Here is a 27,424-nt window from a genome sequence, read left to right as displayed (position 1 = left end):
AAAATTCAACTTTTTTGTTGAAAAATCATACTTTTGGTATAAAACCTTTAATTACTTTGGTAGAAAATTGGATTATTTTAATGACATATTTATTTTTTCTTGTATAATTTTTAATTCTTTTGATTTAAAATACAAACCTTTTTTTACTTTAAAAGTCTACTATTATATTTTTAAATAAGAATTCTTTTTTTTTTGTTAAAATTTAATTATTTTGTTACAAATTCAACAATTCGGTCCAAATGTCATCTGCTTTTGGTAGAAAATCCAAATGTTTTGTTGCAAATTTCCTTTTTTGACTTAAAAATTCATTTGTCTTGGTATAAAAATCAAATATTTGCTTGACATTTTTTTTTCTTTTTTTTCGGTTAAAAGTTCTTCCTTTATGTTGAAGTTTAGTGTTTTTTGCATAAACTTGAATGTTTTTGATTTAAAATACAAATCTTTTTTAATTTAAAAGTCCACTTCTACTATTATTTTGAGTTGAAAATTTTCTTATTTACTAGAAAATTAACTTTTATATTAAAATTCCATATTTTCGGGTAGAAAAATCGATTACATATTTTGTTGAATCTTAATTCATTCTTAAGCGAATAATCCTTTTTGGTGAAATAATTCAACTCGAATCCTTAATTTCAAATTAAAATTATTAATCATTAACTCAAAAATTAATTTTTTTTTAATGTTTACATTTTTAATGCAAGGTAAATTCTCAACTCAAATTATAAATCTTCAACTAAATAGTTGAGTTTTTACCAAAAAACATGAATTTTTTATAAAGATTTCAATTTTCAATCCGAAAATAGGAAGTTCAATTAAACCAAGAACGATTAATTTTAAATAAAATAGTTGAATCCTCAGCAAAAAAAGATTTGACAATCTAAAAAATTACAAACTAAAGAATAAGAGTTTTAGTAAACATTAAAGGACGTTGATTTTAGTCGAGTGAAACAATTTCTGGTCAGTTTCCTTTTCTAAACAATTGTCCACGGTCATTTAAATTTAAAAATTCGAACTGCGGAATATTTTTGAACTCATTTGAATTAAATATTTTTTAAATAAAGGCTTAAACAATTATTAATTCAGAAATTTGTGATTTAAACAAAAATGAATACCTAAAATAGAACATATATAAAGTAAAAAAACTAAATAATTTCGTAAATAAAAAATATAACAATTAAATTTAACGTTTAAAAAAGTTGAAATCGACTATTTTGTTGAAAACTCGTTTTTTCTATAATTGATTTTTTTAATTGAAAATTTAACTGTTTCATTGTTGGTTGAAAGATGATCCTTTTTAGTTAAAAAATTTAACTCTTATGTTGAACTTTGTTGTTTTTAAAAATCAATTTTTTCAACTTAAAATTTACTTATTCAATTTACGATAGAAAATGTATCATTTTTTCGATCAAAATTTATTTATTTTGTTTAAAAACTTCGCCTTTTCTGGTAGAAAATGAATTTTTTTACATGAGATTTCAAGAATTGCATTTTTGGTGAAAACATTACAATTTTTAGTTGAAAATTTAAAACTTTCATTGAAACTTTGTCTTTTTAATTTAATTCAACTGTTTTTGATTAAAAATTCCAATGTTTTCAAGTTTAAATATGAACTATTATATTATTCTTTAAGCATTTATCATTTTCTAATGAAAATTTAAGTCTTTGATTAAAATTTGAAAATGAAAATCATTTATGGTTGAAATATCAACTACGTATTATAGTTTTCTTTATTGAAATCCTATTTTTTGGTTGAAAATTCATCTCTTTGGTTATTTTTATTTAGTTGAATAATAATTTTCTAAACTATAAATATAACTATATAGTATAAACTATAACCACCTTGTTAAAAATTCCTCTTTTTTTGAAAATTTATAGATTTTATTGAATCTAATTTTATTTCAAAAAATGTATTCCCCTATTTTTGACTGTAAAGCCTCTTATCAGTAGAGCCGAAATATATAAGTTATGCAGTTCAAAATTCGAAACATTTTAGGCCCTGGTGAGTATTAAAATAAACAAAAAATCTGGAAAATGCAAACATGAATATAAAAATTGTAGAGGCCCATCTTGAAAAAGTGGTATTCCCTCAATCTTCAAGATTTAAAATTTGACCTCGAAATTTCTTACCTTCATTTCCGATTCGGCGACTTTGTAAATTATTATTTTTGCATAAATAAAATTTGCAATGAGAGAACTTTTAAATTGACACTGAAAAAAATAATGTAAGAACTTGAAAACTAAGCGTGACAAAATCTGATTACTTGGGTAGAGATTAAAAATGTTGAAAGGCATGTTTAGAGATTCAATTATGATAAGAGTGTGCATACAAATGCACAAAAGATACACGTCATCTACTTTCTCTTTTTTTTCACAAAGTAAAACAAGTTTTCAGATATCTTTTGCTCCGTTTTCAATCTTTAGGAACGAAGATTAAAAATTATTCATAAAGTGATAGCTATTTATAACTAATTTAAATTTATTATTTATTCTCTTATATATAAAATAAATACTAAAACTTATATGTTTATTATAATTCAACTGTTATTCAAATTTTTGACCAAATTCGTTTTAGGTAAATTAGGGAAAACAAATTATCTTTTATTAAAAGTTAAAATTAAATAAATAATTATAAAATGTAATTAAAAAAGAATCAACCAAAACACGTGAGATATTCATTTAATTTTAAATGTAATTTCGGCAGGCGAACCCATTTTTCAAAATAAATAAAAGCAAGCGTTGGTAAATAAATTTTGTAATTAATATTTTTAACATCTTTTCTCACTTGAAAAGAACTTGAATAGTCACAGCTGTTAAAAATAAATCTAATATTTAGAATTTTAAATCAGTCATTTAAAATTCCACAAAGTGGTGCAAATCTGGAAATTACTAGACTAATTACATTGCAGATTATAGTTAACACTTTAAATTTATCTTATTTAAAAATACCTTGAGTTAACAAATAGAAAATTTGCATCGATTTTTCTCGTGAAAAAACGAATTATTTTCCATCTTATATCCATCGTAAACTAAACAAAATTTTCTTAAAAATGAACTTGTTTTTCTTTTTTTTTTAATGCTGTTCATGAAAAAAATCTGGTTTTATTAGCAAAATTCTATGATTTTAAAAACTAAAATTATATCATCAGTCATGTTTTATAAAGAAAAACATCATTCTTTACAAAAAGAAGTAATTATTTTAACGATAGTTTATACTAATTTTTAAAAAACTGGTTAAATTGAAAAAAATCATGCTTTATTTTTTTGAAAAAAAAACATTCCCTATAAATTTCCTGTTTCCAATTTTGATTGTGAGTAAATAATCTACAAATATAGTTATTTATTTTTAAAAAATTTCCTTTAGAAAAAATTGTTCAACAATTTCAGTCATAGAAAAATTTACTTTTAATTTTTTGTTAGTTTTAACATTTATTTATTAAGAATCATGAGTTTTTTTATTTAAAATGAAATCAGTAACATGATTTTGATTCCTAAAATCAACGCTAAAACTGGCCTCGGACTTACTTTAGAAATTAAAAATAGTGTAAACAGTGTGACAAATTTTTGGAAATATTGTCAAAATAGTTCAAAAGTCTATTATTACATTTTTTGTTAAAAATTCATACATTTTATTTTTAAATTTAAATTTTACTGTTCAGTTCAAAATTGAATTATTTAGTAGAAAATTTACTTTTTTCTTGAAAATTAAACGGTTTTTTAGAAAATTCGTATCTTCAGTTTAAAAATTAAATCATTTGGCCGAAAAACGAACTATTTCGTTGAAAATTCTTTTTTTTTTTTTTTTGATAGAAAATATATATTTTTTTTTTGTCAAAAATGCAACTGTTTGGTTGAAAATTAAACTGTTTCAGTTAGCAAATACTTTGTTGAAAATTCGTCTTTTTCGACTAAATACAAAAATTATTATTTTAAATAAAAATATTTTTCATTGCAAATTCATATTTTTAGATTGAAAATTAAACTCTTTTGTTTAAATTTGAACCACTCGTTTTAAAGTGTTTTTTTTTTTTGTATCAAATACGTAAAAGAAAACCCGTTTTTATGGTTAAAATTTATTATTTTTATAACAGAAAATTGAACTTTTTTGTTAAAAATATAACTGATTGCAAATTTACTTTTTTGTATAAAAATCAAATGTTTTACAGAAAATTTGGTGTAGAATTAAAATATTTAATACAAAATGAAAAAGTTGAAAAAGTTGAAAAAATTGAAAATTTATTTATTTGTTGAAAATTCGCCTTTTTTGGTAGAAAATTGAACTGTTTGGTTAAAAATTTATGTATTTTCTTGAAAATCCGTCTTTCCTGGTAAAAAATTAATCTTCTTGGTCGAAAATTCAACCATTTGGCAGAAAATTTATGTATTTCGTTGACGATTCGTATTTTTTGGTAAAAAATAATTTTTTTTGTTAAAAATGCAACAAGTATTTTGTTTAGAATTTACTTTTAGGTTATATGCAACTTTTATTTATTTAAAATAAAAATATTCTTGGTCTAAATATCAGCGATTACCTTTTTTTTGTTGAAAATTAGTATTTCAAGGTTGAAAATGCGGCATTTTGTAGAAAATAAATTTGATTTTTATTTAAAATTAATTTTTTTATTGAAAATTATTTTTTTTACCTTAAAATGTAACTATTTGAATTTTGTTTGAAAATTTGTATTTTTTAGAAAATTTATCTTCAAGTATTCATTAGATTAAAAATTAAACTCCTAGGTTGAAAGTTGAACTATTATTTTTAAGTTTATTTTTTTGCTGAATAAGATTCATAATTTTAGTCGAAAACCCGTATTTTTTGGGTTGAAAACTATTTTTTTTTTTAACTGAACATGTAAAGTTTCAGGTAAAAATTTAACTAATTGGTTGCAAATTAATTTTGTTGTTGTAAACTTAAGTATTTATAGAAAATTTATGTGGTTTGTTGACAATTCGTATTTTTGGGTGTAAGATTCATAATTTTCGTTGAAAATTCGTTTTTTTTTTTTTTAATAATTTTTTTAACTGAAAATGAAACTTTATCGTTAAAAGTGTAACTGATTGGTCATAAAAAAAATTGGTTAAAAAAATTTTTGGTCTAAATATTAACTACTAAATTTTTTGGCTACGTTTTGCTTAAAAATTCAAAACTCTTGTAAAAAATAAGTTTTATTTTTATAGAAAATTAATTTTTGATTGAAAATTATTTTTTTATAATCTAAAAATGTAACTACTCAGTTTTTTAAAATTTCGTCTTTGTCGGTCAAGTCCAAATGTTTTTATTTTAAATTAAAATCTTTTTTGTTGAAACCTCCACTGTTACATTTTTCATTAAAAATTAATCTTTTTAGATTAAAAAATTAAACTACATGGTTGAAAGTTGAACTAGTTTTTTCACAGTTTATTTTTTTTGCTGCTTAAAATTCATAATTTTAGTTGAAAACTCGTTTTTTTGGATTCTAAAATATCATTTTTTTAACTGAACACGTAACTTTAAAAAAATTGACGAATTGGGTACAAATTAACTTTTTGGTTGAAAATTCAAGTATTTAGTAGAAAATTTATGAATTTCGTTGAAAATTTGTATTTTTTGTTGGAAAATAATTTTTTTTTTTTGTTAAAAAATTAACTTTATGGTTAAAAATTAATCTGTTTCAATTGAGGTTTGAACTATTTTGCTAAAGACTCCTTTTTTGTTATATGAAATTTTTATTTATTTAAAATTAAAATATTTTCGGTCCAAATATCAACTATTACATTTTTTATTGAAAATTATTATTTTTATTGTCTAAAAATGTAACTACTCGATTTTTGGTTGAAAATTGATCTTTTTTATGTGAAAATTCTAGTATTTGGTTGAAATTTAACGTATTTTCTTAAAAATTGACGTATTTTCATAAAAAATTATCTCTTTTTAAACAGAAAATTATTCTTCAAAGTATTCATTCAAGTAGGATTCAAGCATTTTTTTAAAATTTCGTCTTTCAAGTCCAAATTTTTTTATTTTAAATTAAAATTTTTTTGTTGAAACCTCCACTGTTACATTTTTCATTAAAAATCCATCTTTTTAGATTAAAAAATTAAACTCCTTGGTTGAAAGTTGAACTACTTTTATCAAAGTTTATTTTTTTTGCTGTTTAAAATTCATAATTTTAGTTGAAAACTCGTTTTTTTGGATTCTAAAATATCATTTTTTTAACTGAACACGTAACTTTAAAAAAAATTGACGAATTGGTTGCAAACTAACTGTTTGGTTGAAAATTCGTATTTTTTGTTGGAAAATAATTTTTTTTTGTTAAAAATTTAACTTTATGGTTAAAAATTAATCTGTTTCAATTGAGGCTTCAACTATTTTGCTAAAGACTTCTTTTTTGGTTATATGCAACTTTTATTTATTTAAAATTAAAATATTTTCGGTCCAAATATCAACTATTACATTTTTTCTTGAAAATAAGTATTTCCAGGTTGAAAATGCGACTGTTTTGTAGAGATTCTTCGCTTTGGCTTAAAAATTCAAAACTCTTGTGGAAAATAAGTGTTATTTTTATTGAAAATTATTATTTTTATTGTCTAAAAATGTAACTACTCGATTTTTGGTTGAAAATTGATCCTTTTTAGTTGAAAATTCTAGCATTTGTTTGAAATTTCACGTATTTTCATAAAAAATTAACTCTTTTTAAACAGAAAATTATTCTTCAAAGTATTCATTCAAGTAGGATTCAAGCATTTTGTTAAAATTTCGTCTTTCAAGTCCAAATTTTTTTTTTAAATTAAAATCTTTTTTGTTGAAACTTCCACTGTTACATTTTTCATTAAAAATCCATCTTTTTAGATTAAAAAATTAAACTCCTTGGTTGAAAGTTGAACTACTTTTTTCAAAGTTTATTTTTTTTTTGCTGCTTAAAATTCATAATTTTAGTTGAAAACTCGTTTTTTTGGATTCTAAAATATCATTTTTTTTAACTGAACACGTAACTTTAAAAAAATTGACGAATTGGGTACAAATTAACTTTTTGGTTGAAAATTCAAGTATTTAGTAGAAAATTTATGAATTTCATTGAAAATTAGTATTTTTTGTTGGAAAATAATTTTTTTTTTGCTAAAAATTTAACATTATTGTTAAAAATTAATCTGTTTCAATTGAGGCTTCAAGTATTTTGCTAAAGACTCCTTTGTTGGTTATATGCAACTTTTATTTATTTAAAATTAAAATATTTTCGGTCCAAATATCAACTATTACATTTTTTATTGAAAATAAGTATTTCCAGGTTGAAAATGCGGCTGTTTTGTAGAGATTCTTCGCTTCGGCTTAAAAATTCAAAACTCTTGTAGAAAATAAATGTTATTTTTATTGAAAATTATTATTTTTATTGTCTAAAAATGTAACTACTCGATTTTTGGTTGAAAATTGATCCTTTTTAGTTGAAAATTCTAGTATTTGTTTGAAATTTCACGTATTTTCATAAAAATTATCTCTTTTTTTTATAGAAAATGAATCTTCAAATATTGATTCAAGTATGATTCAAATATTTTGTCGAAAATTCGTCTTTGTTGGTTATATTAAACTATTTTTTTTTTTTTAATGAAATAATTTTAGATTTAAATCTCAACTATTGTGTTATTTCATGAAAATTAGTATTTTCAGGTTAAAAATTCAATTTTTTTGTAGATGACTCATCTGTTTGGCTTGAAAATTCCAAAATTTGTTAAAAAATTTAACTGTTTTGTGCAACAATTACGTAATTTATTGAGAACTATTCTATTTGGTTAAAAAATTGAACTGTTTGGTTGAAAAGTCAGCTTCTTTGTTAAAAGCTCATTTTTTTAGCTTGAAAATTCAACATTCTCAATGGTCCCTAATCAGCTAAAGTAATTAGTGGCATTAGCTAAGAATTGAAATCTCGTTCAATTATGAAAAGAACTTTTTAATCAGTTAATAATTGACGGCGCTCCTATTGTAAAATAAAATTCGAGATTTGGACCACTGTGTTCCGGTTGAACAGGAATAGATATTTATAATAAATAAAAAAAAAATAATAAAAAAACAGAATAAAATTTGAAAAACATACCGCTGCTTCTGGAACTTTGTCTTCCTTCGGAGGTTCTTTAGCTTCCTTGGACTCCTTGTCTTCTTTAGATTCCTTGGACTCCTTGGATTCTTTCGATTCTTTCGATTCTTTCGATTCTTTCGATTCCTTGGGCAGTTTCGTTTTTTCTTCAGCAACTAGAGAAGTTTCCGCGCCTTCAACAGTCTTCTTGAGATCCTCACTTTTCTCTACCTCCATCGCAGATTCGTTTAAAACTTGAGCAATTGATTCACTCACAGCTTTCTCTATATCCTCTATATTTCCTTTTTCGCTCAGCTCCTCTTCTTCCTTCTCTTTAGTCTCAGTCAAAATCTCCGCATGTTCATCTCCAGTTTTCTCAGATTTTTCCTTATCAACTAACAAATTTCCATCTGGTATTAAAGTTTGCGTTTCAGCATTCAATTTCGCGGAACGAGCCGCACTTGGAACGGGAACAGGTTCGTCAGAAACGGAAGCTTCATCAGGAACTGATGTTTTATCAGCAACTTTTCCCTTGTCAGCAACTGGAGCTTTATCAACAGTAGAAACAGCAGCTTTATCAGGAACTGAAGCTTTTTCAGCAACTGTAACTTTCTCAGGAACAACAGCTTTATCAACAACTGACGATTTCTCAGCAACTGTAGGTTTATCCGGAAGTGAGACTTTATCAGAAACTGAAGCTTCAACTCGTTCCAAAAGTTCAGTCTGAACTGAACCTACAAGAATTGGATCAACCTGGACGGCAGTTTCAACTAAAAGTGAATTCTCCGGCATTTGCTTCAACTGAGCTTTCGTCTTTGTTAGTTGACTCTTCTGTCCATAGTCAACATTAACCTTCGCCGGGGAATTGCCGAGAGTTTTGACTGAAGCTGCTACAGCAGGAGCCGGAGCCGGAGCCGGAGCCGGCAAAGATTTAATTGCAACTGCTGCAACTCCAACTCCAACTGGAATCTTTTTCTCAACTTTCTTCTCCACCGGAGAAATCGGCTCGGTTTTGACCTCCTTTTTGATCTCGTCCTCCGTCAAGAGCTTCTCGGGAAGTTCCTTGTCGGATCCCGAATTCGAGTTGCGTTTCGCCTTCTTCTTGTGCTTCCTCGTCCTCTTCTTCTTCTTGCCCTTCTTCTCTCGCTTCTTCCGCTTGCGAGACTTCTTCTCTTTGTGTCTCTCCTTTTCTCGTTTCCTTTTTTCGATATCGGCAGCAACCTCGTCCCTGATGGCCTCGTTCAGCGACTTTTTCTTCGCCACTTTTTCCCGCTCCTTGATCACCTTCAGGAGCTTTGTCACGTCGGGAGCAATATTTTCCGAACTGGCCGAGTCACTCGACGACGTCGAACTGGAGGTACTGTCGTTGTCGGTGTCGTCGTTGCTTTCCACAAGTTCACCTTCCTCGAGGTTTTCCTTGTGTCTGACCAGCAGTCTTTCCGCATTCTCGTCGTTATTTCTCTCCGGCAGAGGGGTTTCGTCCCACTGGTATGTTTTCTTTTGAGATCTGTCGCTCACCTGGAAAAGAAAAAAAAAAGAATTTTAAAATTCGCATTTGTTTTTATGCAAAAAGAAAAAAAAATTCAATGAGAAAAGTGTAATTCTGGGCCTGCAATGTTTTAAATATTGAAGTGAGGTCCTTTTGTAGGTAAATCCACGCCCCATTTACAGATTTGCTCTAAAAGAAGGGGATATAAAGAGTTTTTTTTTATGAAAATAGGAGACATTTTTAAAAATAAAATTAATGTGGGCAGTATTGGGAATGATGGTCTACCATTTCGCCACCTGGTGCCAACAACTGTAACTAGAAAGAGCAGGTACAATTTTTGAGTTATATTCTAATTTTTGCATAAAAGTGTTTTTACGATTATTTTGTAAACTATAAAACAGTAATTGAATACTAAAAACAAATCGTCATCGAAAACAAATAGTTTTAGACAGAATTTCCATCTTACACAGTAAAAAAAACAACACATTTTTGTAAAATAAGTTTTAAAAAAATAACAATTATTTCACTACTGCGTTTCAATGCATTCTAAGCTTAAATAAACTTTAATTAATATATGCAGCACCCAATTTTATCCAGATTATGCAAAGAATATGAATAATAGAAATTGGAATTTAAATATGAATTCTTATCTTTTAGATCAGATTTTTAAAAAATAATTATATCATGTTTAAATAAATAAAAATTGACTGTGAGTTTATTTTTGCTTCAAAATAAGTCCATTTAAGTTGATAATTTTTGGAAAATTCCAGCTAAAGCCCTTTGTTTCCGATAAATAATTATTTTCATTATCCAATAAATACTTTAAAGCACACAGAAAAATCATTGCAACACTTTTATGCACGAATTAAAATTTAGAGTTCTGAGCCGGTTATATTACTTTGAGAACGGTAACGAGAATGAGAATATTACCGAGAATATAACCGAGAAATAAATTCTCTGATAACTTATGAGAATCTCAGAATTTATTTTAATTAATAGAAAATTGCATTTTTTCGTTAACTTTTCGGTTGAAAATTCAAATATTTTTTTTTTTTGAAAGTTTGTCCTCTTTATTTTAAAGTTTACCTTCTTTAGCAGAAATTCTTGTTTTGATAAAAATGCAACTGTTTGTTTAGAAATTAAGCTATTATACTATATTCTTGAAAATTTCAATATTTCGTAGAAAATGTACTTTTTGTTTAAAATTTATATTTTGGTGTTAGAAAAATGAAATGAAATATTTTTAAATATTAAAAATGCAACTATTTGGTAGAGAATTTAACTTTTTTTTTTAAACTATCCTTTTTGGTTGAAAAAATTCGTCTTCTTGGATTGAAAATTCAATTTTTTTCGTATAAACTTATTTTTTTGTAACAAAAATTCCATTTTTAATGTTACTGAGTTAACTGGAATCTTTTTTGGATGAAAAGTCAACTTTTTTTGTGATAAAAAATTCTTTTGCTTTAAGATAAATTTTATGTTTTTTGATAGAAATGCAACTATTTGCTGGAGAATTCATCAATTTTGTTAAAAAATAATCTTTTTTGGTTAAAAATTCGTTTGTTTTTTTTTATTGAAAATTCAATTTTATGGGTATAAAATTATTTCTTGTTAAAAAATTCATAATTTGATCGTGAAAACTCACCAAAATCTTTGTCAACAGAAAATTCAACTATTTTTTTGAAAATTTATCTTTTTGATTTAAAACTTCATATATTATATAAAAAATTTTATTTTTTGTATGAAAATGCAACTTTTTGGTTAAAAAAAGTAGTTGAAAATTCAACTACTTGGGTCAGAGTTAAACTACATTGTGAATTTTTTTTTATTGAAGGCTTATGTCTGGTTGAAAATTTAACTGTTTAGTGACAAATACTTTTTTTGTTTTTGTTTAGATTTCATTTTTTAACCGAAAATGTAACTTTTCCATTTTTCAAAATTGATATTTTTCAGTTAAAAATTCGCGTTTTTTTTTAATTATTTTTTAGTTTGAATTTCCTTTTTTTTTTGTAAAAATGCATCAATTTCGTGGAAAATTAATTTTGTGTTGAAGTCATTTTATTGACTTTATGTTGTATAAATTTAATTCTTTTTTTATTAAAATATAAACTATTACACTTTTTCGTTGGCAATTTGTCTTTTTCGTTTAAATATTCAACTATTATGTTAAATATTCAATTATTTTGTTAAAAATTCCAGTATTTTGTTAAAAGGTTATCTTTTAAAGTAGAAAAACCTTTTGTTTCTAAATAAATTAATACATTTGAAAATTTTAAGTTTGTATATGAAACACTGTAATTCCTGAATATGCCTGAACTAGAAAATAATTTATATTCAACCTCTGATATAGCCTGAACAATAAAAATATTGTTAAAAATCATAAATTCTCCTAAATTCTGTCATATTCTCGGTTATATAACTTGAACTTAAATTCTCGGGAATTTAAGAACTCTAATCGTACCTATTCCTTCTAGTTCGGATTTTTGTCACCAGGTGGCGTATTGCAGTTTAACCATTCCCAATATTAAACTCGAAATAATGGAATTCTCAAACGAAAAGATATATTGTCAACTAAGAAGATTAATTTTCTGCCAAAAAAGATTAATTTAAAACCAAACAGTCGCATTTTTAAATAAAAACTATAAAAGTTCAAACAAAAATGACAAATTTCCCATAAACGAGTGGAATTTGTAACCAAGAAATAAACAACAATAAATATCATACAAAAACAAAATATCAATCAAATTTGTGAAATTTACGAGTCAAAAAGTCGAATTTTCTACAAAAAAGTAGAATTTTCAACCAAACAGTTTAATTTTCTATCAAAATAATTACATTTTCAAACTAAAAAACGAAAAAGATGAGTTTTGAACTCAAAAGATTAAATTTCTGCCAAAAATACAAAAACAAATTTATCTCCCAATTGAAAAATAAATTTTTAATAAAGAAGTTTATCTTTCAGCCAAGTAGTGTAATTTTCAATCGAAAAAGATGAATTCGAACGAAAAAAGCTTCTCAACCAAAACAAATTTTAATTTTATATCAGAAACAGTCGACTTTAACGAAAAAATAAAACGAATTTTCAAATAAAAATTTAATCTTCAACCAAAGATATGAATCTTCAACAAAAAAAATTAATCTTAAAAAAAAGTGATTCAACTTTGACGAAAAAATATGAATTTTCAAACAAGAAAATTAGTTTTCTAACAAAAAAGAAGAAATTTCAACAAAGCACATGACTTTTCAATTAAAAAAAAAAATTTCAACCAAAACTTTAATATATGTATATATCTGCTATTTCATTATTTATTCAAAATTAATCTTTTTTATTGAAAGTTGAAATACCTGGTTGAAGTTTGAATTATTTTGTTAAAAAAATTATTTTTTCCTTGAATAGAAGTTGAAAACTCATCTCTGTCATTGAAAAACAATTTTTTTTCTTGTTTAAAAATTAATTTTTCTACTGAAAATGTAACTATTCCAGTTCGATATTTTGGTCGAAGATTAACTTTTAGTTGAAAGTTAAAATTCTTTAAATAATAGTTTAACTTTCAACCCAATAATTCAATTTTTAACCAAAAAAATGAAGCAGATTAATTAACCAAGAAAATTAATTTTCAACACAAAAAAAAACGAATTTTAAACAAAATATTGAAATCCTTAACCAAAATAGTAGAATTCTCATTAAAACTTTTTACCAAAAATGAGTTAGTTAAATTTTCAGTTTTAACCATTAGTTTTTAACGAAAGAGATGAAATTTCAACTGTGATGAATCTTTAATCCAAAGAATGAATTTTTAAGAAATTAATTTAACTTTCAAACAAAAGAAAAAACAAACAAATTTTCAATCGAGAAGATTTATTTTCTACCAAGATAATGAAGTTTTAACAACATTTCTAAGGATTTTTTACTAACACGAGGAAAACTTGAAGCAAATATTCAAGTTCATAGACAACAAACTTTGAACTTCAACTTCAGTTAAAAAATAGTTGCATTTTCTATCAAATAATTGAATTTTCAACAACAAAATTAATCTTCAATCGAACAGTTGTAATTTCAACAAAATAATTGAATTTGTAGAAGAGACTTCAATTTTCAACAAAGAAGATGAATTTACAACTTGAAAATATTAATTTTCAGCCCAAAAAAATTAATTTTAAACAAAAAAACCAAAATTATTTTCAACAAAATAGTTAAATTTTCAACCAGATAAACCAAAGAAGATTAATTCTTAAATAAACAGTTCCATTTTCATCCAAAAGAGATTAACTTTCTAGTAAAACAGATTATTTTTTTAAACCAACGAGAATTTAAAAAAAATTTAATCATCAACCAAAGAAGATTAATTTTTAACTAAACAGTTTCACTTTTATTAAAAAAAAAGATTAAATTTCTACTAAAACAGATGAATTTTTTAACTAAAAAGACGAATTTTCAACAAAAAGAGTTAAACTTTCAATTAGATGTTAATTTTCTACTCAAATATTTGAATTTTAAAACAAAAAGGATGAGTTTTTAATAAAATTATTGTATTTTCAACCAAAAAATGAAATTTTAATTTAAAATATAATCATCAGGAGTAAGCAACTACAAAAAAAATAGCAAAAATATACACGTCAAATAATTTACTGGCAAGAATATTATATCAGGGTGGCAGGAAAATTCCATTTTCATAATTTCCAAATTTTCCTCTTGTCATTATTCATTCAAAAACCAGCATTTTAATCGCATACAATTTTTAACATATAATATTTTATACGCGCGATAAAATAACTTAAAATTAAAAATTTCAATTTTTAAATTTATTATCCTTGACAGTTAATTAAAATGCCTCTTACAGAAATTCTGACTTTAATCTTATTTCCAGGTTTTTTTTTACTTGTGGCCATCCTGGTTGAATTAAAATTTTTTTAGCTTAAGAAAAAATCTTTTTTGATTGCATTTAAAACTTTTTTTTTCAATTTTTGTTGCTTTTTCAATTAAAAAGATCAATTTTCAAGAAAATAATTCAAGCTATCAACCAAAGACATCAATTTTATAAATATATAAATAAAATTATGAATCTTCACCTGAAATAGTTAAATTTTCATTTAAAAAATTAATTTTCCAACAGAAGAAACAAATTTTCAGCCAAACAGATACATTTTCGACTAAAATGATTTTAAAAAAAATTTCTTCCAATAAAATGGTTTAACCTTCAATCAGGTATTTCAACTTTGAATAAAAAAAAGATTTATTTTGAATGAATAATTATGGATAATAATGATAATAGGCATATAAATATATTTTCAAGCCAAAAAGAAGTTAAATTTGAATAAAAAAACAGTTGAATTCAATCAAAGAAGGCAAATTTTCAACAAAATAATTTAATCCTAAGCCAAAGAGGATAAATTTTTAACCGAACAATTGCATTTTTATCTCGAAAAGATGCAGTTTCTATTAAAATAGATGATATTTAAACAAAAAAGAGAAATTCTCAACATCAAAAAATGGAAACCTCAACCAAAGAAGATTAATTTTTAACAAAACAGTTGCATTTTTATTGCAAAAGGATGCTATTTCTACTAAACCAGATGAATTTTTAAAAAATTCGAATTTTCAAATAAATAGTTGAACTTTCAACCAAAAGTTAATTTTTTACCAGAATAATTGAATTTTAAACCAAAAAGGATGAGTTTTTAAGAAAATTATTGCATTTCCAACAAAAAATGAAATTTTTAACTCAAAATATAATCATCAGGAGGAAGCAACTGCAAAAATTTCATTTTCAAAATGCCCCTAATTCTCCCCTTATGAATAATATTAAAAACCCAGGATTTTAATCTTGCAACATTTTTAACATAGAATCTTTTACAAGCAGAATAAAATAATTTCCTATTCAAATTTTTTTAATTTATTATACTGGACAGTTAATTAAAATGGCTCTTACAGAAATTACCTGACTTTTCCCTGAATTGGGGCCACCCTGGTTGATTTCAACTGTTCTTGGCTTAAGATTAAAAATGTTTTTTATTATAATTCAAACTTTTTCCAATTTTTGTTGCTTCTTCAATTGCAAAGATCAATTTTCAAAAAACGATTTCAACTATTAATCGAAAAGATGAATTTTTAACTAAATAAATGAATCTTCAAAACAAAGTTTTTTTTTTTAACCAAATTATTCAAACTTCAAACAGGTATTCAACTTTCAATCAAACAAGATTTATTTTTGAATGATTATTGAAATAGCAGATATATAAATATATTTTAAACCAAAAAAGAAGTTAACTTTGTATAAAAAAAATTGAATTCAAACAAAAAAGGCGAATTTTAAAAACAACAAAAAATTGAATTCTTAACCAAAGAATATCAATTTTTAACCAAACAGTTGCATTTTCAACCAATAAAGATTAACTTTCTACTAAAACAGATGACTTTTTAATCCAAAAAGAGAAATTTTCAAAAAAATAATTGAATCATCAACCAAAAAAGAATTTTCAACTAAACTGCTTCACTTTCATTGAAAAAAGATTCAACATCTACTAAAATAGATGATATTTTAAACCAAAAAGAGGAATTTTCTAAAAAATAATTGAATCATCAACCAAAGAAGAAGAATTTTTAATTTAAGTTTCACTTTCACTCAAAAAAGATTAAATTTCTACTAAAACAGATGATTTTTTAAACCAAAAAGAGGAATTTTCTAAAAAATAATTGAATCATCAACCAAAGAAGAATTTTTTATTCAAAGTTTCACTTTCATTCAAAAAAGATTAAATTTCTACTAAAACACATAAATTTTTAAAGCAAAAAGACGAATTTACAATGAAATAGTTGAACTTTCAATTAAAAGTTAATTTTCTATTAAAATAGTTGCATTAAACTGTTCTTGGCTTAAGATTAAAATCCTTTTTTATTACATTTCAAACTTTTTTCCATTTTGGTTGCGACTTCAATTGAAAAGATCAATTTTCAACCAAATATTTCAACTGTTAATCGAAAAGATGAATTTTCAACTAAAATTATGAATCTTCAAAAAAAAAATACATATATATTTTTTTTTACAAAATGATTCAAACTTTAACCAGGTATTTAAATTTCAATCAAACAAGATTTTGTATGATTAATGAAATAGTAGATATATAAATATATGTCAAACCAAGAAAGAAGGTAACTTTGTATTTAAAAAAAATTGAATTTAACCAAAAAATGCTAAATTTCAACAACAAAGATTAAATTCTCAACCAAAGAATATCAATTTTTAACTAAACAGTTGCATTTTCATCCAAAAAGATTAAATTTCTACTAAAAAAGATGAGATTTTGAACTAAAAAGAAGAAATTTCAAAGAAATAGTTCAACTTTCAACCAAAAGTTAATTTTCTACCAAGATAATTGAATTTAAAACCAAAAAGAGGAATTTTTCAAAAAAAGAATTGAATCATCAACCAAAGCAACGTTAATTTTTAACCAAACAGTTGCATTTTCATCCAAAAAGATTAAATTTCTACTAAAACAGATGAGATTTTGAACTAAAAAGACGAAATTTCAATGAAATAGTTCAACTTTCAACCAAAAGTTAATTTTCTACCAAGATAATTGAATTTATAACCAAAAAGAGGAATTTTTCAAAAAAATAATTGAATCATCAACCAAAGCAACGTTAATTTTTAACTAAACAGTTGCATTTTCATCCAAAAAGATTAAATTTCTACTAAAAAATATGAGATTTTGAACTAAAAAGACGAAATTTCAAAGAAATAGTTCAACTTTCAACCAAAAGTTAATTTTCTACCAAGATAATTGAATTTAAAACCAAAAAGAGGAATTTTTCAAAAAAATAATTGAATCATCAACCAAAGAAGAATTTTTAATTAGAAGTTTCACTTTCATTCAAAAAAAGATTATATTTCTACTAAAACGGATGAATTTTTAAAGCAAAAAGACAAACTTTTAAGTAAATAGTTGAACTTTCAACCAAAATTTAATTTTCTACCAAGATAATTGAATTTATAACCAAAAAGAGGAATTTTTCAAAAAAATAATTGAATCATCAACCAAAGAAGGTTAATTTTTAATTAAACAGTTTCAATTTCATTCAAAAAAGATTAAATTTCTGCTAAAACAGATGAATTTTTAAACTAAAAAGACGAATTTCCAAAAAAAATGTTGAACTTTCAACCAAAAATGATGATCCCTGCCTTTTTTCTGATCTCCAGATTTTCCCTGACTTGCAGCCAATTGTTCTTGGCTTGAAATAACAATTCCCGGTCATGTTCCAGATTTTTCCCGATTCGCAAACATTTTGCAGGGTTAATAAAATTTAAAAATTCGAATCCTAAGGCTAAACATTTTTCCATTTGCAGTAATAAAATATAAACTACAAATAAAAGCACTCAAAATGGAACTCTTGAATTTTAAATTATTTAAAACTGAAGTTTGAAAGTTTCTTAATTCAAAACTGTTATATTCAATTGCCCAATAATTTACACGTAAAAATGGAAAATGTTAACACATTTCAATTGTAAAATTTGTAATCAAATGTAGATAAACTGCAAAATTTAGAACTTTTAAAAATTAATGGGTTCAAAGATTCAGATTCAATTCTAAAAATATAAATCAACATTATATTATTTGAAACAATTTTAAGGTAAAAACGGTAAAAATTGACAAATTAATTTTGTTTTAAACTGAACATTTCTAAAATTAGAAGTTAAATTAATTTAATCTCAAGTAGTTTAAATATCCCTGAAAAACTTGAAAATTTTATTTCAAAATCTTGAAAAATCTAGCAATTGTTTTAAATTTATTCAACTTTGAAATTATTTTTGAAATTTGATTCGAACTTTTAAACATCTTTTGAAATTAAAAGAATTTTTAGTAAATCCTGCAAATTTAAAAAAATTCACTTAAAATCTGCCAGATTCGTTTTTAACAAATTTGGAAATCTTTTAAAATATTTTTGAATATTCTTTTAAAATAATATTCCAAAGTGAAAAATTATTTTCAATAGTCTAAATTAAAGAATCAAGCAATGAACTTTAAAAATGTTCAAAATTATATTATTTTAAGTAATTTTAAGCTAGACACATAAAAAATTGAAAAATAATTTTTTTACCTTAACAGTTCTTAAATTATTTTTATTTTAAATAGTCCAGGCATCCTTGAAAAGGATAAAAATTTTATTTCAAATTCTTGAGAATTCTAGAAGTGACTTTAAATTTCTCCAAATACAAAATAATTTTTGAATTTTTTTCGGAACTTTTAAATATTTTTCAAAATGAATTGAATTATTTCTATAACATTTAGAAAATCCTTCAAATTAAAAAAAATTGAATTTGAATTTATAATCAATAATATAACACCTGTTATTTGTAAAAAATATTAGAGAAATTTTAAGAAATATTTATAAGCTTTAAAAAGATTTGAATTAAATTTAGAACTTGAAATAATTTGAAACACAGCTGAATTGAAAATAAAATTTAAATTTTTGCAGATTTCAAACAAAAAGTTTAGAATTTTTTTAAGAATTGTGAAAAACTTCCAAAGAATAAAAATTTTTCTTAACATTCTTAGGAAAATTGAAAATCATTTTTCACTTTAAAAAATTATTGTAACAGAAAGTTGAAGAAGATTTTAAGAGTTTAAAAAAATTATTAAAGAAGAAAATGGAAGATTTGAGAGATTTTCTTTTAATTTGCAGGATTTTCAAAAATTATAGAAAATAAAATTAGAAAATAAAATTATAGAAAGTGTTCAATTATTATTTCTACATAAAAATCCAACAAATTCGTTTACAAAATAAGCATTTTTAAAATAGAACAATTAAAATTGTAACGCTAAAAGATTAAAATTCGTCGAAAATCTATAGATACAAAGCTTTCTATGTAAAAAATTCAGTTTCAAATTGTTTTCTTTGAAATATTTAGTTTCAATTTACTCGTCTTAAATAAATAGTAAAATATTGATAAATACTAAATACTTATTCTTTTTCTACATTAAGAAATTTCAAATTAAATGGGATAAAAATTAAATAATTTAGACTGAAACAATATTTTAAATTCAATAAAAATCTTCAATTATGACTATATTATTATGGATTAATTTTTAAGTTGAAAATAGTAAAACGCACGTTTACATTTTTTAATATCTAAAAAATTAATATAAATAATATGTTAATTAATTTATTTTTTAAATTTAATATAAAAAAGAATATAAAGGAAGACCTGAAACTCTGAATTAAAAATATATTATGGATAAATCATGAAAATTTGTATTTAAAAATAAGATTATCGGAATAAATTCTTATCAAGACTTCCGTATTGAAACAGTTTCAATCTGGAAATTGCCAAATTTTGAACGGATCTAGAATTTTTTCGTCAAATCAATTATTGTTCAGATTTCTATACTTAGAGTACAGATTCATTTTAAAAATTATTTATTTATTTATATTTACAGTTGATAAAATAAAACTGTTTTTTATCAAAAAGTTTCAACTTAAAATGCTTTAAATTTGTAATTGTTTAAATCCTCAAAACTGCACTTTAATTATTTAAAAAACTGTTAAAATCATGGGCAGATTTTTCTTCAAAAAATTCGTAAAATTCCCGGTTTCCCAATCACCCTGTTTTTTATAACAAAAATCTTCAATTTCAAAAACTTTTAATTTATAATTTTTTTTAAACTTTAAAACTGCATTTTAAAATTCTTTACGTTAAAATATATGTATAAAAATTAATAATTTTCAAAGTGAAAGATTCTCGAATTAAGCATTCTAAACTAAATGATTTAATAATTTATAAAAAAAAAAATCACAATTTAAGGCCATGTGACGAGTGGGTCACGTGACCAGATTCCTACCTTAACCTCACTTTTTTTATTACCCAACTTATTTTTACAACAAGCCCCATATCGAGCTGAAAATTTGGGACAATAAATGAGATGCACTAAGAAAGGCGGATCTGGCTCTAAATTTCAATCATTATGAAAAAAGCAAAAAAAGTTATTTACAAAAAAAAAATTATTTTCATAATTATACAAATTTAAGACCAGACCCACTATTCTTAGTGCTTCTTGTTTCGCATTCCAAATTTTCAACTGCGTGTGGCGTTTCGTGTGACAATAAGTTGGGAAATAAAAAAAGTGGTGGTAAGGTAGGAATCTGGTCACGTGACCCACTCATCACATGGCCTTAAGAAATTATTTAAAAACGGTTGAAATCAAAGTTGGAAAAAATTTTTCTCACAAAAATTTGGTAAAATTCCCAATCAAAAAATAAATTCACTGCCATTTCCTGGTTTTCCAGGTTTTTACGGCCTAGCGGCCACCCTGATTAACGCATTGTATACTGAATGATGTCACAATTGAAAGAAATAAAAATTCAAATAATTATTTTAAAAACGTTCGGAATCGAACTTGCACATTACTTATTGACTATTTAAAAAAAAAGGGAGGGGAGGGGGGGGGGAATTCTCACCTCTACAGCTCTCACTTCCTTCCCCTTGGAATGTGAAGTTTCAGCCTCCGATCTCCTCAGAATCAAGGCATTAAATTCCTTCTCAAAAGTGTCGCTCATCGACCTGCCATGTTTCGCCTCCCATTCTTCCTTCGTCAAATTCCTAAAGGTGTCAACATTCTCCCTCTTCTTCCGCGTCCACAACTGCTGCTGCTCCAAACTGCTCGGCTCGGCTGAAACCGTCTTCAGAGAGGCCTTCGCCTTTGCAATTCCAGCCGAGAAAATATCATCCAGAGTCCTCTCCATTGTCCCAAGAGTCGGATATTTCCCAGGCGGTTTAGTAACAGTCTCGCTCCTGTTCGGTTTCGAGCGATTCGACTCGCGATCAGGCTTTCCCTTTGTCAGTCCCGGCTTGAAGATGTCGTCGAGGACCGACGTCAGATGTGGAGGACTTCCGGAATCAAGAGTTGATGATCCGCTCACGAGCATTTCTCGCGCGAGTTGAGCTCTGAGCTGCGCCTGCTTTTTCTGCAACTCTCTAATTTCCGCCTCTCGGATTTCCGCCTCGCGCATCTCCTGCTCACGCATCTGAGCCAACTTTGCCTCTCGAGCTTTCGCCTCGCGAGCCTTGGCCTCTCGATTCTCGCGAACTTGAATTTCCCGAGCTTCCCTCGCTTGCTGCTCGCGAATGTGCTGCTCTCGAATTTGCTGCTGCTGCTCCTTGAACTGCTGATCGCGTATCTGCTGCTCGCGGAAGTGCTGATCTCGAATGTGCTGATCCTTGGCTTGCTGCTCACGAATCTGCTCATCTCGGAGTTGAGCCTCTCGAAGCTGAGCTTCTCTTGACTGTGTCTCCCGGATGGAATTCCGGAAACTTGCTGAAACTTGACCGTTTTCTCGCTCTCGGGCGGATTTTTGAGTTTCTTTCGATTGCCGCGATGATCCCGCTGAAAATTTATTAATATATTAATTAATCAATCAATAGAAATTAAGAGAATAATAACGATAAGTTCTTCATTTTTAACCATTAAACAGTACACTGGTGAAAATTCCTTTGTTTTCAATGTTAATATTAAATATGTAATATATCATTATTATATGTGGGGATAATCCGCTGCAGCTGTGTTTGCGTAAATGCCAACAAAATCAAAAAACTTCAAGTGCGAATTCGCACCAGTGTACCCTTTGTGAGGTAAACATGGATCATTTCAATTTTGGAAATTTTATTATTTTGAAAATAAAAAGTCAAGTTTTCAATTCTAAATATTCCAAATCGAGGAAATTTCGAATTAAAATCACAGCATTTTTAATTGGATAACTTCAAATTTGCATAATTTTTCTTTTTATTCATTAACAATTCAAAGTAATGCAGCTTGGACGAGTGATAATTGAAAATTCTTTAATTTTGAAATTACACTATAGCAAATTATTGCATTTTTAATATTTATACAATTTTGAAATTTTATAACTGAAACTTCCTCAATAATAATCTTTTTGTATCTTACATTTCTGCAATTATGAAAATTGACAATTCAAAACCCTTTTTTTTTTAAAGACTAATAATTATAAATTCTTAAATTTTAATGATTTTGAAAATCAAAGTCAAGTTTTCAATTCTTATTCTTCCAAATTTAAGAAAGTTCTAATGTAAATCAGCAAAATTACAGAGTTTGGAATTGGAACACTCAAAACTTAAATAATTTTTGGTTTTCAAAATTACAAACTTTTTAATTTTTAAGGATTTACAATTTAAAGTTCTACAATTTGGAAGAGTTTAGTTAAAAATTCTTCAATTTTGAAAATATAGAATGGCAAATTATATAATTTTCAAGGCATATATTTGAACTTTTCTTAATAATTCAATTTTGAAGATGTATGATAAAAAAATTTACAATTTCGATAATTTTAAATTCTTATATAATAATATAATAAATATTAATATAATATAATGAATAATATCTCTTTAATTTATTTCAAAATGAGGAAGTTTCGAATATACATCATCAAAATTTTCTAAAATTAAACAAATTTTCCGAGATTTCCAAACATTTAAAAATACTTCCTATTTGGAAGATGGAATTTTTGAAGAAAGAAAAAAATTATTCTGAGTTCTAAAAGAATTATAATTCTAAGTTGGAGCAAAATTTCCAAAAGAATTAAAATTTTAACCTGGAATAGTGAATTTTTCAAAATAATTAAAATTCTGACTTTGAACAAGAATTTTCGAAAAAAATTATGATTCTATCTTTGAACAGAGAATTTTGTAAAAGAATTATATCTACGAATTTAGGCACGCAATTTTTTTTTAATTCGTTCCTTCTAATTCGAAATTAAAATTATTTTCTAAAATTCCCGTTAGATAATCCTTTACGGACAGTCCATGTTCAGGTCAAAATTATATTAGTTTACAACATTTTCTATTAAAATTCATAAATATAGTAACTCGCTTTTCCTAAAACTTTCAAGAGGAAAGTTTTAAATTCTGGAAAATTTTTATTTAAACAAACATATATAATTTTTAGATTTAAACCAATTCTGATTTTAAAGAAGGAATCATCAAAATATAATAAATTATTACTTAAAACGGGGATTGTTTTTGTAAATTCACTCTTTGTGAATCAAAATTAAAATTATTTTCCAAATTTTCCCATTCTATGTAAAAAAATATCTCTTCCAAGAAAAAAATATTATTCATCACGGGATTTTTTTATATTTGATTTAATTTTTAATTCAATTTATTCTCTTCTGTGTTTCAATTACTAATTTTAAAAAACGTTCGAAATTCCATCATTTTCTATTATGCCCATTAAATATTGAAGGTTCTTCAATCGCGGAAATCTGAAAATCAAGAATTTACCATTCTAGATCTTCAAAATTCAAATATTAAAAAAAGTTCAAATATAGATCTTAAAAATTGAATAGATTGCGGTTATATATTTTCAAGTTTCATGAATTTTTAATTTAACTCTTCACAATTGTAGGACTTTGAATCAAAAATATTGAAAACTAGAAATTTTCTAATTTTGAAAATTAAAATTTTCACACGCATTAAATTTTACAATTAAAAATTCTGTAGTTTTTGTGATTTATATTAGAAACTTCCTCCATTTGGAATAGAGAATTGAAAATATGAATTTGGTCTTCAAAAAAATCCGAATTTAAGCAGTTTTATTTATACATTTTTTAAATTAAAGAGGTATTATTTATTATATTAATATTTATTATATTATTATTATATTGTTATATTATCATATAAAAATTTGAAATTAAATATGTTTTAATTATACACATTCAAAATTAAACTAAAAAAATTCAAATATAAACCTTAAAAATTAAATAATTTGCAATTCAATATTTTTAAAATTTCTAAGTTTCACAATTCCAAATTTTTTGATTCTTCTGATTTACATGTTAAATTCCTTAAATTTGAAATATTAGAAATGAAAACTTGACTTTTTATTTTCAAAATCATAAAAATTGCAAATTGTTATGATTGAAGGAATTTCAATTATAAATCTTCAAAATTGAACTATTTCAAAAAAGCAGCGTCCAAAATTACATAAAATTAAAATATAAATATTAAAAATGGAATAATTTGCTACTGTATATTTTAAAAATTCACGATCTGATTTTAGAAGCTTATAAGAGCTAATTTTCAATAAAAATTCACACAAATTCCTTACAGATGAAAAAATATCTACCTAATATTTCTTCTATAATCCAGTCTTCCCAAAACATATCTATTCTGTTAGCGTTTTCAGGAAATTAAACACAATTTTTTACTTACGCCTATATCTGCATATTATTTTAATTACAGAATTCTACATGGAAATTTTAGTAAAGCACACCATTTTTAACCTCTTTTAAACTCCTTTCGTCAGTGGCATTTTTTGATTTTGTTTTGTTTTTTATGATAAAGAACTAAATCCGAATTTGAAAATGAGATAACACTTCATGATTTAGCGGACATTTTAAAAATTGATTAGATTTAAAAATTTATCACGGTCGATGGAATTCAAAATTTCGAACTCTCAAAGCTAATTTTTTTAATTGGATATTAATTCAATAAATTTTGCAATATTCAACATTTATTTACAACAATTTTAATTTACATTGTTAGATATTTTTGTCATAGAAATTCTACAGATTCACTTAAAAATTCAAATTTGTTTAAATAGAAAAATTCAAATTTTAATGTTTAAAGTCTAAATTTAGCATCACTTTTTTTTGCATGATAAATTATTTATTATTTTATTGTTAATGCAATTTTTTAATGGTTTAATTCGGAAATTCGACATTTGATTAAATTAATTTTTTCAGTTTAGAAGATTTAAATTTGAAAATCCTTGCCTTTTGGACTTTCAAAAAGCATGAAAATTTAACAAGTTGCATTCATAAGTCGCTTAAATTGAAGTACTTTTCAATTATTGTAAATCTTAAAAGTTTACTTCTAATGTGAGCTTATTTTAAAAACAGAAAATTCTAAAAAAGTTCCCGGGTTTGTAAAATTTTTTAAGAGATTTCAAAATATTTCGTAGATTTTCAAAGAATTCTAGAGTTTTCAAAAGATGTCAACAGTCTTTACAATTATTTAAAACATTTCTATTTTAAGAGATTTAACAAAAATAGCAAAGATTTCGAAACAATTCTATAGTTTTAACAAGATTTCAAAGCATTTTTAGAAATTTTAAAAAATTTGAAAAAATTGCAAGATATTTCTAAATAATTTACAAATATTTCAAGAAAATTAAACAAATTTAACAGAAATAGTTCAACATTTAATTAGAGAGATGAACTTTTAATAAGAATATTTTTTTTTCATTCGAGAAAATTAATTTTCGATACAAAAATGAATTTTCAACAATAAAAGATCAATTTTGAACCGTTACATCATTTTCAGCGAAAAAGAAATTTATTCTAAATCAAAGAAAAGGTCGGATTTTTAGCAAGATAGTTCTTTTTTCACTAAAAAGATGAATTTTCAACTAAAATTATGAATCTTCAAAAACAAAAAAATGAATTTCTTAGCAAGAATTTAAACATTCAATCAAAGAGTTGAATTTTAAACTAAAAAGTTTTTTTTTATGAAAAAGATTAATTTTATACAAAAAAATATAAATTATCAAGAAAATTCATGAATTTTCAATCGAATACTTGAATTTTTAACTAAAAAGGACGAATTTTTAACCAGCAAATATCAATTTATAAACAAGTATGGAGTAGTTGCATTTTCAGTAAAAAAAAAAATTAGTTCTCAACCAAAGAAAAAGTAGAAATTATAGCAAAATAGTTCCATTTTCCACTAAAAAGAGGAATGTTCGAATAAAATAATGAGTCTTTAACACGGAAAAAATTAATTCTGAACCAAAGAAAAACTCAAATTTTCAGACAAAAAGTTCAATTTTCCACTAAAAAGATGAATTTTCAAATAAAATGATGAATCTTCAACAAGGAAAAAATTAATTTCCTAGAAAGAATGAACATTAAACCAAAAAGTTTATATTTTAATGAAAAAGCTTAATTTTCTATAAAAAAAATATAAATTATCTAGAAAATTCATGAATTTTCAACCGAGTACTTGAATTTTTAAACGAAAAAGTTTTTTTTTTAAAAAAAGATTAATTTTATACAAAAAAAAAAGATAAAATATCATGAAAATTCTGGAATTTTCAACCGAGCATTTTCATTTTTAACCAAAAAGAATAAATTTTCAACCAGAAAACATCAATTTTTAACCAAAAATAGAAGTTTTATTTTCACTTAAAAAAATGTAATTCTCAACTATAAAAAATTAGATTTTTTAGGAAAATAGTTGAATTTTCCAATGAAAAGATGGATTTTTAACTAAAATGATGAATACTCAAAAAGAAAAAAATTAACGTCCTAGAAAGAATTGAAACATTCAATCAAAGAGTTGAATTTCATAACAGAAAAGGTAAATTATCAAGAAAATTCATGAATTTTCAACCGAGTTCTTCAATTTTTAACCAAAAAGAATGAATTTTCAACCAGAAAAGATCAATTTTTAACCAAAAATAGAACAGTTACATTTTCGCTGAAAAAATTTAATTCTTAACCAAACAAAAACTCGAATTTTCAGTCAAATAGTTTAATTTTACTTTAAAAAGATGAATTTTCAAATAAAATGATGAATCTTCAACATTAAAGAAATTAATTTCCTAGAAAGAACTGAACATTAAACTAAAGAGTTGAATTTTCAACTAAAAAGTTTATATTTTAATGAAAAAGGTTAATTTTCTATAAAAAAAAGATAAATTATCAAGAAAATTCATGGATTTTCAACCGAGTACTTGAATTTTTAACCAAAAAGAATGAATTATCATCCAGAAAAGATTAATTTTTAACAAAAAAATAGAACAGTTACATCTTCAATGAAAAAATTTAATTCTCAACCAAAGAAAAATTCGAATTTATAGCAAGATATTTCAATTTTCCACT

General features: G+C 24.5%; 1 protein-coding gene across 1 annotated transcript in view; it reads right to left on the bottom strand.

Moving 5' to 3' along the window:
* The window catches only part of LOC117180741 (titin-like), an 85,561-nt gene that overhangs the window by 24,696 nt on the left and 33,441 nt on the right, over nt 1–27,424 (bottom strand). The window contains exons 5-6 of the mRNA XM_033373231.1: nt 20,987–21,912; nt 8,064–9,560 (exon numbers count right to left, since the gene is read on the bottom strand). Coding sequence (XP_033229122.1) covers nt 8,064–9,560; nt 20,987–21,912 — 2,423 coding nt within the window. The remainder of the gene's footprint in view (nt 1–8,063; nt 9,561–20,986; nt 21,913–27,424) is intronic.

The sequence above is a fragment of the Belonocnema kinseyi genome, chromosome 9 (assembly GCF_010883055.1).
Source record: "Belonocnema kinseyi isolate 2016_QV_RU_SX_M_011 chromosome 9, B_treatae_v1, whole genome shotgun sequence".
NCBI lineage: Eukaryota > Metazoa > Arthropoda > Insecta > Hymenoptera > Cynipidae > Belonocnema > Belonocnema kinseyi.
Note: the sequence above shows the minus strand (reverse complement) of the source record. Positions and strands in the feature narration are given on the sequence as shown.